Source organism: Poecilia latipinna, unplaced genomic scaffold, assembly GCF_001443285.1.
Source record: "Poecilia latipinna isolate Pla-1442-1.1 unplaced genomic scaffold, P_latipinna-1.0 Scaffold1002, whole genome shotgun sequence".
Classification (NCBI taxonomy): Eukaryota; Metazoa; Chordata; class Actinopteri; order Cyprinodontiformes; family Poeciliidae; genus Poecilia; species Poecilia latipinna.
Genome location: NW_015113618.1, coordinates 15,668 through 30,673, shown reverse-complemented (window position 1 = coordinate 30,673; position 15,006 = coordinate 15,668). Strand labels below are relative to the sequence as shown.

Here is a 15,006-nt window from a genome sequence, read left to right as displayed (position 1 = left end):
ACAGCTGCTATCTAGCTAGGTTTCAGTGGAGTGAGGCTGCCATTTTGCATATTCTCAGTTGCAAAATGAGAAGATGCCTTTCTGACCACCACCAGAAGCCAAAGTGGGTGAAGTATCTTGCCCAAGGACAAAATGGTAGAGTCATTCCATTGAACAGGAGTACACTATTTTTTCATATAATTACATCAAATTTATGTTGAATTAAATTCATTTTTTCTGTTTATCTTATTTTATATTCTGTCTGTGTGTAAATCTACAAGCTATTCTATTCTATTCTATTCTATTCTATTCTATTCTATTCTATTCTATTCTATTCTATTCTAAGGCTTAAACGTTTAAGATATTGTCCCATTATCCTGCCAGATGAACAAACAGTAACAACTAAGACTGTTAATGAATATATTTTCCTCCCTGACACTGTGTTCATCCGCATCTGAATGCTCCAAACCAATAAACAACCAAAATATCTAATTTTATAGTAGTTCTTATTTTTTCTGATGATCAAGTTAATAAATTAATTCAAGTCACACCTATTCTCTTGATTTCGTCAGAAGCAGTGCTGTGCACTTTATACTGATAATGGATCCGCTTAACCCTGAGTCAAATGATCTTCTCACCTTTGTGATACACTTAATGTGATCCCCCAATTGACACAGTTGACTCACATGAAAACCGACTGCTGTTTAATAAACCAAAAAAAAAAAACCTCTAACCAACCTCTTTGTTTTCATGATGACTGTTATTGTGTGAATGTGAGGTTTTAGCACCTTTAGCTTTCAAAACTTGTCATTGACACATTGCTGTTACAGGAAGTACATGCGTTCTTTAGCTTAGGGTTATTTTATGTTGGGTTATGTTCTGTCTCTTGGGCTTTGGCTTAATTTTCTGCATTTTAAGCCTCACCATTATGCATTTGTCACATTTTTATACAGGTTTTTATGGGTCAACAGTGCCAATATACTCCTTTCAAGTTTAAATTTAAAGTAATATTTTAACTCGACCAACATGTTTCTTCTGACTAAAAATTAAAATTCAATGTAAAAGAGCATGTTGTTGTATTCATACCGATTACATATTGTGAGTCGACAGGAAAATTCAGAGACTTAAATAATTTCTCATTGTCTGTGGTAAAATCCTCCTTGATCTTTGCTGTTATAACAAACTTAAAAAGTGAAAAACAGCAGCTCTCTCTACTTGGTGTGTGGCACGTCCTAACTAAAAAAATAGCTCAGTCACGACGTGAGGTTGTGCATTGTGGCTGCCTCTGGACTTAGGTATTCCAAGTCTAAGTCTGATAGCAACAATACAGGCAATCATTCTGGAGAGGTTTTCCTGTGAGTGTGTCCAGGCCAAAAGTCTCAAATTGGTCCCCAAACGACCACTACAGAAAACACCTCGGTATATGAACTTTAAAAGATTGTATGCCCTAAATGGTTTACCATACAGTCGTGCAGCAAATTTAAAGTCAAATGTGATAAGCTGGCAAAAAAAGGGCTGGCACCATGCTGCTGTGCCAGGAGGATATTCTCAAGTCTCTGAGGTTTCCTAGCAGGTATTACAAGACTGATTTTGCACAGTAAGATGCCATGTTTAAATGGTACCACCCACACACACTCCCATGCACGCACACATACGTTCTTGTTAACATATTTTACGGGGCCCAAAAGTAGAATGGTGAGTTGCGGGGCCCACCCTTTCTAGACGTCCTAGATCTATGAAAAAAATCAGGCAAGTCCCCCAAAAAATCTTGATACTAAAAATCACCTTCATTAAAAACAATTTGAACACACACACACACACACATGCACGCACATGCACGCACACACACGCACACGCACACAAACGCATGCACACACGCACATGCACACACACATATGTACATAAATAGTCAGCTGACTTTTAAGAAAGTTTAAGTACTCATGATTTTTCTGAAAAGGGAAGTCTAAAGATGAACAGTATACATGCCCACGTGTGAAATTCCACCACAGCTTGATAAAACTGGCATCATTTGTGAAATATTTTGAGCTCTTTAGAAGCTGTGCCATGATGCTAACTGAGAGTCAAAAAGAGAAGTCAGAAGTCATTTACAGTTTTCATTAAGAAGAAGAAAATACAAACTGAGAAAGTAGTTGTCTTGTAGTTTTAGTTCTGAAGAACTTTATAATAGTGTTATTTTTTATATTTTCATGCAGCCACAAAACAGTGAAGGATAAGATAACATGTAGTGATGAGGCTTAGAACAGAAGTTTCAGACCTGAAGGCATCTTCTAGACTTTAATAATTTTATGGCGCAACATCGAGGGCATTTTAATGACAGAAGCACTCCAAGCACGTAAAAACTATTTTGATGCATTTTTGTTCATGTTAACTCTGTCTAAACATACAGTATTGCTCAATATGTCATGTTTAAAGTGAGACTGCAAATTTGCAAGAAGGTGAAAAACTCTTTTACATTAACATTAGAGATAAAAAAAACAAACAAACCCTGAAACATAGAAAAAGGGAAAGGCTGGAGACATTGTCATTAGAGTAATGCAATGATCAAGTGAGTAATAAAAGCAATTGACTCAAATGGCTTATTTGTCATGAATTGGAGTTTGGTGAGTTGATGAGAATGGACCCGGCTGGACCCAGGTTGTGATGAAAAATGATGACTTTAAAGGTGATCCACAAAGAGAATAGAAGTCCAGGCAGCACAGGTGAGCAAAGGGGCTAGAGAGTTCCTGTCATGTCTGCCTACAGACACGACATTCACCAAAGATCCGATGGGGAGCAGGGAACACAGGTGGGAGTACATAAACTGGGGGAAATCAGGAGAAACGTCAGACAGCTGGAACCAATCAAGAGGTTGCCATGACACAGGGACTGATAAACGCAGACAAAACCAATTTCTCACATTGTCACCACCAAACAAAACCTTGAGAGTTTCAAGAGAAGTTGTTGCATTTCACTGTGAATGCAAGACAACTGCTAAATTAAACTAAGAATAACACACGTGAGAATCACATTTGTACACTGTCGCTCCACCTCTTCTTTAGTGGTGTAAATGAGTTGGAAACTGGAAACCACTGACCAGAACTTGCCATCTACAGTCAAGGTAAGGTGCCAAGATATTTCCCTCTTGCCTGCTCCAATTATTTTCTATTTATATATTAAAACAAAACTTTATTTGTTTTATTTTCTGTTACCATTCCAAGCAGTGAGGAAATGTATTTAAAATTAACACTGTGGATTTTGTGTTTTTGTGTGATGTTCCTTGATTTTATTCCCCCATAGATGGCAAACTTTTGGCAGCTCATGCTCCTGTTTTGGATGTGGATTCCTCCTGGACTCTCATCCACCATGAGTTTTATTGGTTCTCCAAAACAATGTGAAACGGCTCACTTTGTCCCCGGCTACAACCTGGGTGGAGAAGGCTATGACATTGTGACAATGGAGAGGAAAGGTGCCTATGTCATCGACACTGAGACATGGGACCTTGGAAATGGCACTTGCAAAATGTACAGAAACAGATACCAGAATGGAGAGAACCAGAAGGTCCCAGTCTCTGTGGTGGACTGGAGAAACCTCCCAAAGTGCAGCATGAAGGTTTCCAGCATGCTCTATGATTCTGTCGAATCTCTCGTCAACGATTCCACATCATCGGTCTCCAACGACTGGAAGATCGGTTTGGAAATCCCTGTGGACCCTTCAGTCACTGTTGGTGTTGGCCTTGGAGGGTCACACTCCAGGGCTTCTGAATTTGGAATGAAAAAATCCAAAAGCGATCGCTACGAATTTGTCCGGCAGTCGGTCAATTGTAACTTTTACAGGTGAGGATGCACATGGATGCTGTTAAAGAGTTGGATGGGTGTCTTTTGTGTTCATTGAGAAATGTTTTAAATGAGATTCCATCAGGACAGAAAAGAGATGGAGAACTTTGCACAATGAAGATGTAATGTTCAATATACATGTTCTTACCCTTGTGAGTGTTTATTATTTGATTTACAGAAATCCAGGTTTAGAACAATTAATACTCTTTGTTAGAAAACATATTTTTTGTGTACAACCTTTTTTGGTGAGAAATATTAACCAAAATTAACTGATAATGTTACAAAAATGTTATTGATTCAGTCAGAAGATCAGATTTCTCTAAATCAAATTAGAACAAAAACCTGGCCTGATTGAGGAAAATGAATGTCATTTTTGGATTCAGCGGTGTAAAAATAGTCCTAATTCAGTTGAACTTCCAAAAAATATTTTTTGTAACCCAGTGTTATATATTATGTTTCATTACATATAAACTTCATGAGCTTGATTTTTAAATTATATTAACATACTAATACAGAACAATTAGTAAAAGTAGAATGAATGACTGAATGTTCATACTTTATTAATCCCAGAAGGAAATTCACATAACAGCACAAAAACAATAAATAACAGATAAAACACAGATTTATTTATTTATTTTATTTTTTTTTATCAAGAAGAGCAAACATAATTTACAAAATTGCAAACCCAAATCTCAGAGAAGCAAACATTGAATCTTTGTGTTACAAATTAGAGTATACATAAAGTGCAAATCAGAACATACTATACACAGAGACAGGCAGTTGGTGAGCAAAAAAGTGTGACAATTGAAAAGCTTGAGGTTAGTTTTCAAAGCAAACCACCCGCGACGGAAAGCAGGTCAGTTACAAGCTACTTCAAGGAAGGATGACGTTAACTGAGACACTAGTGGGGTCTGTATCTGGGTTAAAGTCAGAGGTGAAAATTGAAATCAATATTTTTCAGGTTTTTGGACAATTAGCAAATTTTAGAGGAGAAAGAAGACTGCTATTAAGCAGATAACTACGTGTTGAAATGTATTTGTCTTTAGAGTATCTTAATTACATCGTGTTGTATGTTAAGGATCTTACTCTCTCTGAATCCTAATTTCTCTAACATTTTCTTTAAGATTATATTTTACTTCATACTGTAAACAAGCAGTGACTGTTGCCTTTAAGCTTCCATCTGATTTATAGATTCTGATTCATCATTCGCTATTTCAGTTCATGAACTGCCAAGTTCCAAACCTTGAATCAGGTACTAACATCAAGCGATGTTTTTTCCATTGAACAGCCTGTTAACTAATTTGGGATGTGATGAATCACAGCACTTATGAATCACATTTTCAGGTTTACTTGGAACGCTGGTCATGTAAAGGGGCTGGTACCAAAACCAGTACTTAATGGAAAACCATAAGAAACGAGTAAATCTAAGTCAAGATAACAAGTAGGCATTAGCTGAAAAGGGACTTTATATTTTGTTACTTCCAACTATGTTCAGAACTGAGGATGCTTTTTGGATGAAAGGTGAAAAGTCCTCAAGAAATAAGAGAACATACGGATTGTCATAATCTGGGTGACTGAAAGTCTACATATGTGATTGTAGGTCTACTTAGTGTAAGGAGTCACTAATTCCTGTGTTTTGAGTCGGATCGAATGCTGAGTCTGACCTAGAAGTATCTGGTATCGATGAAATGAAGTTGTGTGTTTAATACCATACAAACTGCAACATTCAATAATCAATACATTGCATTAAATCAGTAATTCTACTTATAAGATAGATTTTGGAAAATTATAAAAGTTTTTAAGGTGATCCCACCAGCTCCCCCGTCTGTTCTAATAAAATTTGCAACATGGGTTTTGGAAAGGTTGTGAAAATGATTAAATCATACATCAACATGTTCATGTACCACCATGATATTTTCAAATTGACTCTGTGACAATCCTTTACTTCTTTTCATTCTTTCTCTGCTCCACAGGTACAGACTGACCACTAGTCCTCCTTTGAGTCATGACTTTCTCGCAGCTGTGAACTCTCTGCCTCCATATTGTCCTGGAAAAGCATCACCATATCGCGACCTGATCGACACGTATGGCACTCATTATATCACACAGGTGTATCTTGGAGGGGAAATAAAGGCAACAACCTCTTTTCAGACCTGCAAGGCAACCATGAATGGGTTTACAGCAACAGATGTTAGTGACTGTTTGACGGTTGAAGCATCAGCTAGCTTTGCTAACAGCGCTAGTGTTAAAGCCATGACTAAACACTGTGAAGACAAGAAGAAAAAATTGAACTCAGGACAAAGTTTCAGTTCAGAATTTAATGAGCGTTTCACAGAGGTCACTGGTGGGGATGAAATGGAAGTTGCACTTTTTGGGGGTGGTTCGGACCCTGATGTGTATAAAAACTGGTTAAACTCTCTTAAAACCATACCTGATATCGTGCAGTATAACTTGAAACCGCTTCACACCATACTTCCAGATAATCACCGTGCAAAAAAAGGCCTGAAAAAAGAAGTGGAACAGTACATTTTAAAAAATGCAGTGCTGAAAAAATGTTCTGAATCCTGTCAAATTGGACATAGATCCAACAAAAGAGATCCTTGTGCTTGTGTGTGTAACAGCAACAAGAATGTCAAGGCAAACTGTTGTCCTGGTGGAAAAGGTCTGGCAACATTGAAGGTGTATAAACTTTATGCAAGGGGGCTGTATGGTGATACCTTTGGCAAGACAGATGGTTCAGTGGAGGTTAAGTATGGTGACCAGCTAAAGCGCACCAAAATAATCAGTAATGATGACAATCCCAGATGGCCAGAAAAATTTGATTTTGGACCCATTGTTATCAATATGCAAAACAAGTTGACATTTTCTGTATATGATGAGGATACACGCTGGAATAGTGATCTGCTTGGCAAGTGCTCTTTTGATCTTCGAAAAGCGAATGTGTCAGATAGCTGCATGTTTAATCATGGAACGTTTTTCTTCTCTTACTCTGTGGAGTGTGCACCAAGTCTGGGAGGAAGTCGGTGTGATGAGTACATTTCCTCCCCCATGGATCCCTCACTGACCAAAGAGTTTTACACCAGGAATGGGGTTCTGCTGGGCAATTCCATGAAGAAGTTTTTTAAACCAACTAGACAGGCAGGTTTAGACCAGTTTTGAGATAATTTGTTGAAAAAGAAAACAAATGCATTTGCTTGTAATGTGTCTTCTTTCACTTTTGTGTGGAAAATTTTTGCAGTAAAATCATGTCACTATTACATATTAGCATAAATACCTACCGATAATCCTGCTTTTACTTTTCTTTCCTGTCTGCAAAATATTGCAATAAAGCATCCACAAAGACAATGAAGTGTCTCTTTCATTATTGTAAGTGTTAAGAGAATGTTTTATTATATTAAAATCCATATTTGAACTTCTCTAAATAGATGACTGTATTTTTTCACGTCACTAATTTTAAATACAGATAGAAGCTTCCTTTGACAGTATATTTTAGGCAATACTCACTGGGAAGTTGCTAATGTGAACAATTCTTTCTGACAATAACTTTAGTTCAGATTAGAGCACTTTTCAATCAAATAACCTGGCCAAGATTCTATCAAATGGATGAAAAATAAGCTTTCGAGTAGGATGCATTTGCAAGCTTGCAGCAGTGACGGAAGGGAATCCACTTGATGGGACAGGAAATGTCAGACACTTCATTTTGTGTGAATGATTTTGTTCACCCACCTCCTACTGACGCTGCTAAACTTTCATTCAAAATTTGATTTTGACGCTCAAAAATTACACTTTAAAGGAATTAAGTGTCAATTTTTTTCGTGTGTGTGTGACGTTTTGGTTAACTCAGAGATTTCTAGTAGTTGAGATAGAAACCTTAGATATCTTTTCAATGTTCATCCAAGCATGTAAGTGTTTATCCAGTGTGATAAGGCTTTCTGCTGCAGCAAAACAGTGTGCATGTCAGGTTAACTGGGTATTTTGTGAACTTGGTTGTTTACTCAGTGAGGTAAACGGAGTAGTAATGGCAATTTTACCTCTATTGGGCTTGTGTAGTGCATGAGAACCATGGAATATGACATTTTAACATTATACTTTTGCATAAGTTGTGGAGACTGTCATTTTGAGTGCTGGAGTAAAAGTGAATGCTATGTTAGCATTCAGTGACTTAGAGTTTGAAAGTTTGGCCGTTCCAAGCTAAAAGTAAGCACACAAAGACAGTTTAAATTTATTGTTAGAAAATGTTGATAACCTGAATAACTGCATGGATTTTTTGTGGATCAAATATTCACAATGGCCATTTGACACAATTTTATTTATTTATTATTATTTTTTACTTTTTGGTTAACTCTACTACTATCTCTAGTAGTTGAGATAGATACCTCAAACATAGAGTTTCAATGTTCATCCAAGCATGTATGGGTTTATCCAGTGTGCTAACTGTTTTGGTTCTGCTGCACCAAAACAGTGTGCATATCAGGTTAACTGGGGATGTTTTGTGCTTAGTTGTTTGCTCAGTGAGGTAAACAGAGTATTAATGTCAATTTTACCTCTATTGGAGAACCATGGGATATGACATTTTAACATTATACTCTTGTATAAGTTGTGAAGACTATCACTTTGAGTGCTGGAGTAAAAGTGAATGCTATGTTAGCATTCAGTGACTTAGAGCTTGGAAGTTTGGTCATTCCAAGCTAAAAGTACATCTAAAAAAGATTTAGTCTGTCCAAAAGACAGACTACATCTTTTGTTAGAAAATGTTGATAACCTGAATAACTGCATGGATATGTTGTGGATTAAATATTCATAATGGCCATTTGACACAATTTTGTTTTGCAGTTTTCTACAATGATTACAAATTTTGTTTTCAGATTGATATATTCAAAGCGATGGTTTTTATTAAGGAATGAAAGTGTTGTTTTAATGGGACGATAATCTTGAGGATTTGATGAGGCCAAGTAGAAGAACATCTTCTCAGGTAGTTGAATGTTGCCACCTCAGGGTTACCCATTCCGACATTAGTCATGTTTTTAGGTTTAAGGATTGACCAAAATACAAGACATGAACTTAGAATGGGCATGCTGAAAACTTTAATCGGGGAAACATAAATTACATGGTTTGAACCAGTGGTGTTCCCAGAAAATGTACTTTTCAGAGTGTTGACCAGACTAGGCCAGTAAAAAGTTTGAGATAGCACACCTTAAGAAAATGGTGGAGAACCAGCAATGAAAACCTCATAAACTGAGGAGAGAGTGGAAAATGACATAGAGTGCAGGTGAGTTAATCAGGGAATTAAGAACAAGGGAGATGAAACAGGGAGACTTAGTGAAGGTAAATAATTGACACAAATAAAGCTGAGGCACAAAGGAACTACAAATCAAGGGGACACTGATCTATAATAATAAATTCATATGAACAAAGAAAATAATATGACAAAGTGAATTTATATGGCAACATATCTAAAGCAATAATGAATATAGAAAGATCAACTAAACACAGCAAGACTTGAGAAACTTTCCATATGAAACATCTTTAGTTCAGAATGCCTGCAGAAACACATTTGATCAAGTGACAGTTTGACTTAGTTTTGAATATTTGAATGCAGAATTATCCATGTAGTAATTTAATAATTTGTCTCTCTATTAGAATAGTCTGGGAAGGCAGTGCATAGTAACAATGATGTATTTAGCAACTCATAGAAAAGCGTAGTTAAGAGAATGCTGAATCTGAGAACAGTAAAAACATAATTCTTGTACAACACCACCATCTAGTGGGCATTCTAGTCATGAGTTATATCTTGCTGCTTTCACTTATTTCTGAACGCTCTTGTGAAAAGTCTTCCTGTTTAAGAAGTGCAACACGCCGTTTAGTCTAGATTAGCTGTTCTCANAAATTCTTTTACAAGTGTATATATCCATGTTCCAAAACATGGTGTATCGAAAATGTGGAATTTATATTAACCTGACAAAAGTTTACCGAGTCTTCTGCTTTAAAAGAAAAAGGAAAATTGATTGAGTGTAGAAAGTTACATTTTCTGAAAATTCACCAATGCGATTGAGAAATTATCAGACATACGTAAGTATTATACTGGCTTTACACCAGTTCATAATCTGTTAACCGTACTTGATAACATCAGCTTGTTCAAGAACTACAGGTGGAAATGAGCATTTTTGGTTATAATCTGGTATCATGTAAATAAATAATCATGAAAAATAGAACATAAAGCGAGAACCACAACAATAAGAAATTAAAGCTATATATATATATATATATATATATATATATATATATATATATATATATATATATATATATTTTTTTTTTTTTACCTAACAATATAAAACAAAATTAGATAAGGTGAAAATAAAATATACTATGTTCAAAAGAAGCTGGAACTTTATTCATGAAAACTTTTAGGGAAGTCTCCAAGATACATGGAAAGATTCAAGCACTTATGCTGAAGAGATAATTTTAATACCTCATCTATCACATAAGCTGGACCAAAGACAGCTTTAACATGTTAAGAGGGTATAACAAGTAAAAACCCTTTTAAAGTACACGTGAAGTGGTGAGAAAATGGATGATGGTGGCAACAAAGAAAGAACTTCGTCACACACTCGATGGGTTGCCAGTTTGATTCCCGCTCCGGCTACTTCAGTCTGGTGTTGTTGGTCAAGATCCTTCACCCTCCTTGCCTGCTGGTGGTGCCAGTGCATTGTAGCCTCACCTCTGTCAGACTGCCCCAGGGCAGCTTTGGCTACTATGCAATAGCTTGTCACCATCAGCAGGTGAATGGCCCATGTGAGAAGATTATCACATCTGAAGGAGCTACAAAGATTTGCCAAAGACATGTTATTCTACAATAAATGACTTCATGCTGTTATCCAGCAAAAAAGGATACGCAACTATTAATTTCAAAGGGGCTGATAATTTTGACCCTGGTAGCTTTTGGTTTTTGTGAAATAATGTGGTTTCTGTGTGCAAAGCAAACATGCTACCTTTGAAGGAAGCATAGAGACGTTTTCTGTGTGGATGCAAGCTTGAAGACACTTGTTCATTTGTGGAGCTAGTGGTCCCTCTGCTGGATGACTGAGGGAGCATCCAGCAGAGAGATCATCCAGATAGCCCACGAGTCAATCACATGGTACTACATGCATTTAGGCTTCTAGACATGATGAAAAACACTTGATGAAGTTCAAGAGTAGGATCAAAATGGGGAATAATCTTCAAATCCACCTTTCATGTTTACAATGAAAGGCGAAATGTTCCAAAAAAAAAGAGAGAAAAACATCCAGTGAGCAACAGTTGTGGTGTTTGTTATGTGGCATGTGTGTACCTTCATGCCAGATGCAGTCTTGATTTGAATAAAATCATTAACAGAATCATGGAACCATCTTGATAATACTTTTTTCCAGAGCAAAAGGGTCGTGGTAAATACAGACAACCAACTTATCCACATGATTTGATTGGACAGCTAAGACATGACTAGACTGAATCAAATAGTATCTGGCTTCCTTCACTTTACAGTACCTCAAATGCTTGGCACATCTAAATCCAAGTTACATGCATATATAACATGGGGGCTGAATTAGTGTCTAAATATTATCTTGAAGACTTCCATTTTATCCAGAATCTTCTATTTTAGAATCGCCACACTGGCTTCCTTTAAATTAACAGATTCTTCTCATTCCGTACACCACTTGTCTGGCCCAACTTACCTATAATTAGTCAAATATTTAGAACTTCAAAATAAAAAAATCCTTATTTCACCTTATTTTTGTGTTTTTATGGTGTAAAACGTTGAACTACCTTGTTGCTGAAATGTGTTGTACAAATAAACTTGATTGATAGAATGATTAAAGTCATTATGGCCTCTTGGCTCATTCTCTGATTAATGCCTCGTCATATAAGTTGGCAATAAACTGGTATTTTTGCAGTTCTTCCATATGCTGTCTCCTTTCAAATGCTAGACTAAACGGAGCTTTTGTCTGATATTAAGAGCTTGGAATATTACTTTATAAAATAACCCTTCTTTAAATCTTTCTACAAAATTCTCCTTGACCAGTCTGCTGCATGTCTTCCTTTTTACAAGGAAGAAGTTTGACCATATGAGACGATACGATCTTGCGAAAACAGAGAAGCAAAGCTGACCACAGGCAGAACGTGTGAATTTGTTGCTCGTGTACAGAAACTAGTTTGCCTTTATCTAGCACAATCTTTAAAGAAATAACAACACGTAGAAAACATCCCCATACGGATGTTGCAATCTTCTAAGCAAAATCTCATGATAAGAGAATCATGTCAAATTTTCATCACGAGATAACAAGTTTTAAAGAACAGAGAACAGAAAAAGAGTACAGCTTCGCCATAATGCTACAAGTAATGTTAAAGGGAAAAAAAATCAGAACATTGGCCTCTAGTCAAAGCTGAGTTTAATAAGTGTACCACAGAATTTATTGATAGGAACAGAAATTGTATTGCTATTAATTTGCTCACAAAAACCAACACTGATACAACTTTGGATATTGTTTTGTAACCTAAATTTGCTTAAAACATCTCCAGAATTTACTTCCTGACTTGTTTTCTGTGTTTCTTGGTTTTCATGTTGCTTTTAATGTTCTCTAAATAAAACCTTTAGGCCTTCACAGAGCATCTGCCTTCATATTGAGACGCATAGGACAACTGTTTTTACTGATCAGGTGACTTTTGAAGGCAATCTGGTGAATTAAATTCTGTTTGAGTTTTACATCAAAGGAGGCTACGTGCAACCACTTCCAGATTTTAATTTGTAAAAAGTTCAAAAAGTATGTATTCTTTAAATACAAATTCATTCATCAGCTACCTTATGGGGGGCCTGGTTTGCACTACAGACACAGTTCAGTCATTAAGCACCAGCTGTGATCATCGTACTAACTGCTTGCAACTAGAAAGGCATTCTTGTTGCTGGTCTATTTGCTGGCCAAATCATGGATGTGGGTTCTTTGTTAAAAAGAATAATGACTTATACTATAACAATGAAAAGCTTATACATTATCAAACAAAGCTAAAAGATGAAAATCTGACACACAAAACTATTTTGCAACACCATATGAAACCAGTACATTTTAAAGAAGGCCATAACTAGATAAGTAAAAAAAAAAAAAAAACCTGCAAAGGAAAACAGACCTATTGAAATTAGGCATAAGTGCACATTTGAAGTCACACCATGCTCATTTTAATAGATTTCCTAAAAAGGTAATAAGTAAATAAATAAATAAATAGAATAGAATAGAATAGAATAGAATAGAATAGAATAGAATAGAATAGAATAGAATAAAATGGTATTATGAGTGGATCAAGCACAATGCCTGTTCCAGAGCTTTTCACTGTTGACTGAGTAAGCTGTCTGGGTAAAAGAGAAGGGGGCAGAGAGGATGACCAAAAAGGAGATTTATAGATGTGGTGGAAAAGGACATGAAGTTAGTGAGTGTTAGCGTGGAGGACGCAGTGGACATTGAGACAGATAATTTTCTGTGGCAACCCCTGAAGAGAAGAGCTTTGTTTGGTGAAATTATTTTTGCGTTTGACTGACTGTCCAGATCACATTGAAACTAAATGTTGGTTTGGACTTTGCTAATATCATTTGCTATATTATCTTAAGTATTAAAGTCATAAGCAGAAGGGATCAGCAGGCCCCACTGTGTACTGAGCCATTGTGGTGTTTTTTGTACCATGTGATATGATATTTATTTAAAAAAAAAGATGTACATTAAACACTAGAAAGAAGTATTAGTCTTTTTCAGTTAAGTAATAACCCCTTTTCAGATTACATCCATAATTAAATTGAATATAATGGCTTAAAAAGATATAATCAAGATGTTCAAGAACAGCTGCATTCATTAAAGCTTACATAAAATCAGATGGAGTTTTAGAAAATATTTAAAGAAAGATCAGGTTTAGATAATACTTCATGATAAATACAGGCAGTATTCCATTTTACTATGTGACATACAGAAGATGCTTGATCTTATTTTGAAGAGAAATACTTTTATTTACTAAGTAGTCTCACTACACCAGAAATGGCAACTTTCCTCATTCTAAAAAGTAATGTCAAATTGTGAAAAATGCATAATGCTAAAGGTTTACCAAAAATGAGATGTGTGATTTTTTTTGTGGTTTTCTTATGTTAAAGCTGTTAAAGATAATTTGCACGTCTGGCAACATTTTGTAGCAACACTTCCTTTAGGGATCATTGCCCATCAAACTTATGTTATAAGCTTTTCAAAAACAAGAAGTCTGATTATATAATACAGTTTAATTCAGCAATTGCTTTTAGCAGAATGCAACTCTGAGATTAGTGACTTAAAAATATGAGATGCATCTCATAAGCTTCTTGTCATTTATTGGATTTTTTCTTCTATATTTGACAACAATACTAAAAATTGTTTTTTTTTGTCTGCAGGAAAATAGATTCAATTTGTCTTGTTCTGAGTATTAGTTGCTAAAAACCTGCAATACACACATCATTGTGATCTAAATAATCAAAAGGGCATTTAAATGAGCATATATTAAGATTACTATGCTGCTTGCATGTAATTGGCAGGGGTGTAACAGTACACCCTGTTCACAAGATAATACACAATAAGAGGCTCTTAATAAAACCAGGCTTCATTGTTGTTATCATGGGATATAGAACAAAAGCAGATAAGCAATATGCCAGCTGGAGCGTGCATATTGCAGTAAGAGGAAGAGGAAATTTTGACAAATACCCAAAGGGAACTGGGGGCTGGTTTGCACAACAAGTACAGTTCAATCGTTAAGCACCAGCTTTCCTCAGATCCAACAGTAACTCCCAAAGGTAGACACAGTCATCTAGATCTGACACCTCAACAGTCATGTCTTGCAGAAGAACTCAGTCAGTCCCTTGTTCCATTTGAGGGCGCATCTGTTTTACTGAGTGGATAAGAATGCAACCCTGTCTGCCCTCCTACAACTTGTCAACTTGTCCGTAACCTTAAGAAAGCCGCATAGGGTTCAGACTTTCAAGCAGCACCAGTGAAGGCCTTCCAGACCTGATATTACATTAAGGCGGGATAAAGTCTTTGTGTTCAAGCCAGAATGCCCCAACATCTTAATTTCTGCTGTGTTTGATCCCAGATTCAGGAGACTTAAATTGCACCTCCTGAATTAGTAGCCAACGTGCAAAGCATGGTGCATGACC

The 15,006-nt window shown here is 36.2% G+C and overlaps 1 protein-coding gene across 1 annotated transcript; it reads left to right on the top strand.

Annotated features, from left to right (window-relative positions):
• The first annotated feature begins 2,959 nt into the window (after positions 1-2,959).
• LOC106958627 (perforin-1-like) lies at positions 2,960-7,157 on the top strand. Its single transcript, XM_015050612.1, has 3 exons — positions 2,960-3,097; positions 3,277-3,812; positions 5,786-7,157. The coding sequence occupies exons 1-3, from the start codon at positions 3,047-3,049 to the stop codon at positions 6,969-6,971; spliced, it is 1,773 nt and encodes a 590-aa protein (XP_014906098.1). The 5' UTR covers positions 2,960-3,046; the 3' UTR covers positions 6,972-7,157.
• Positions 7,158-15,006: the final 7,849 nt, after the last annotated feature.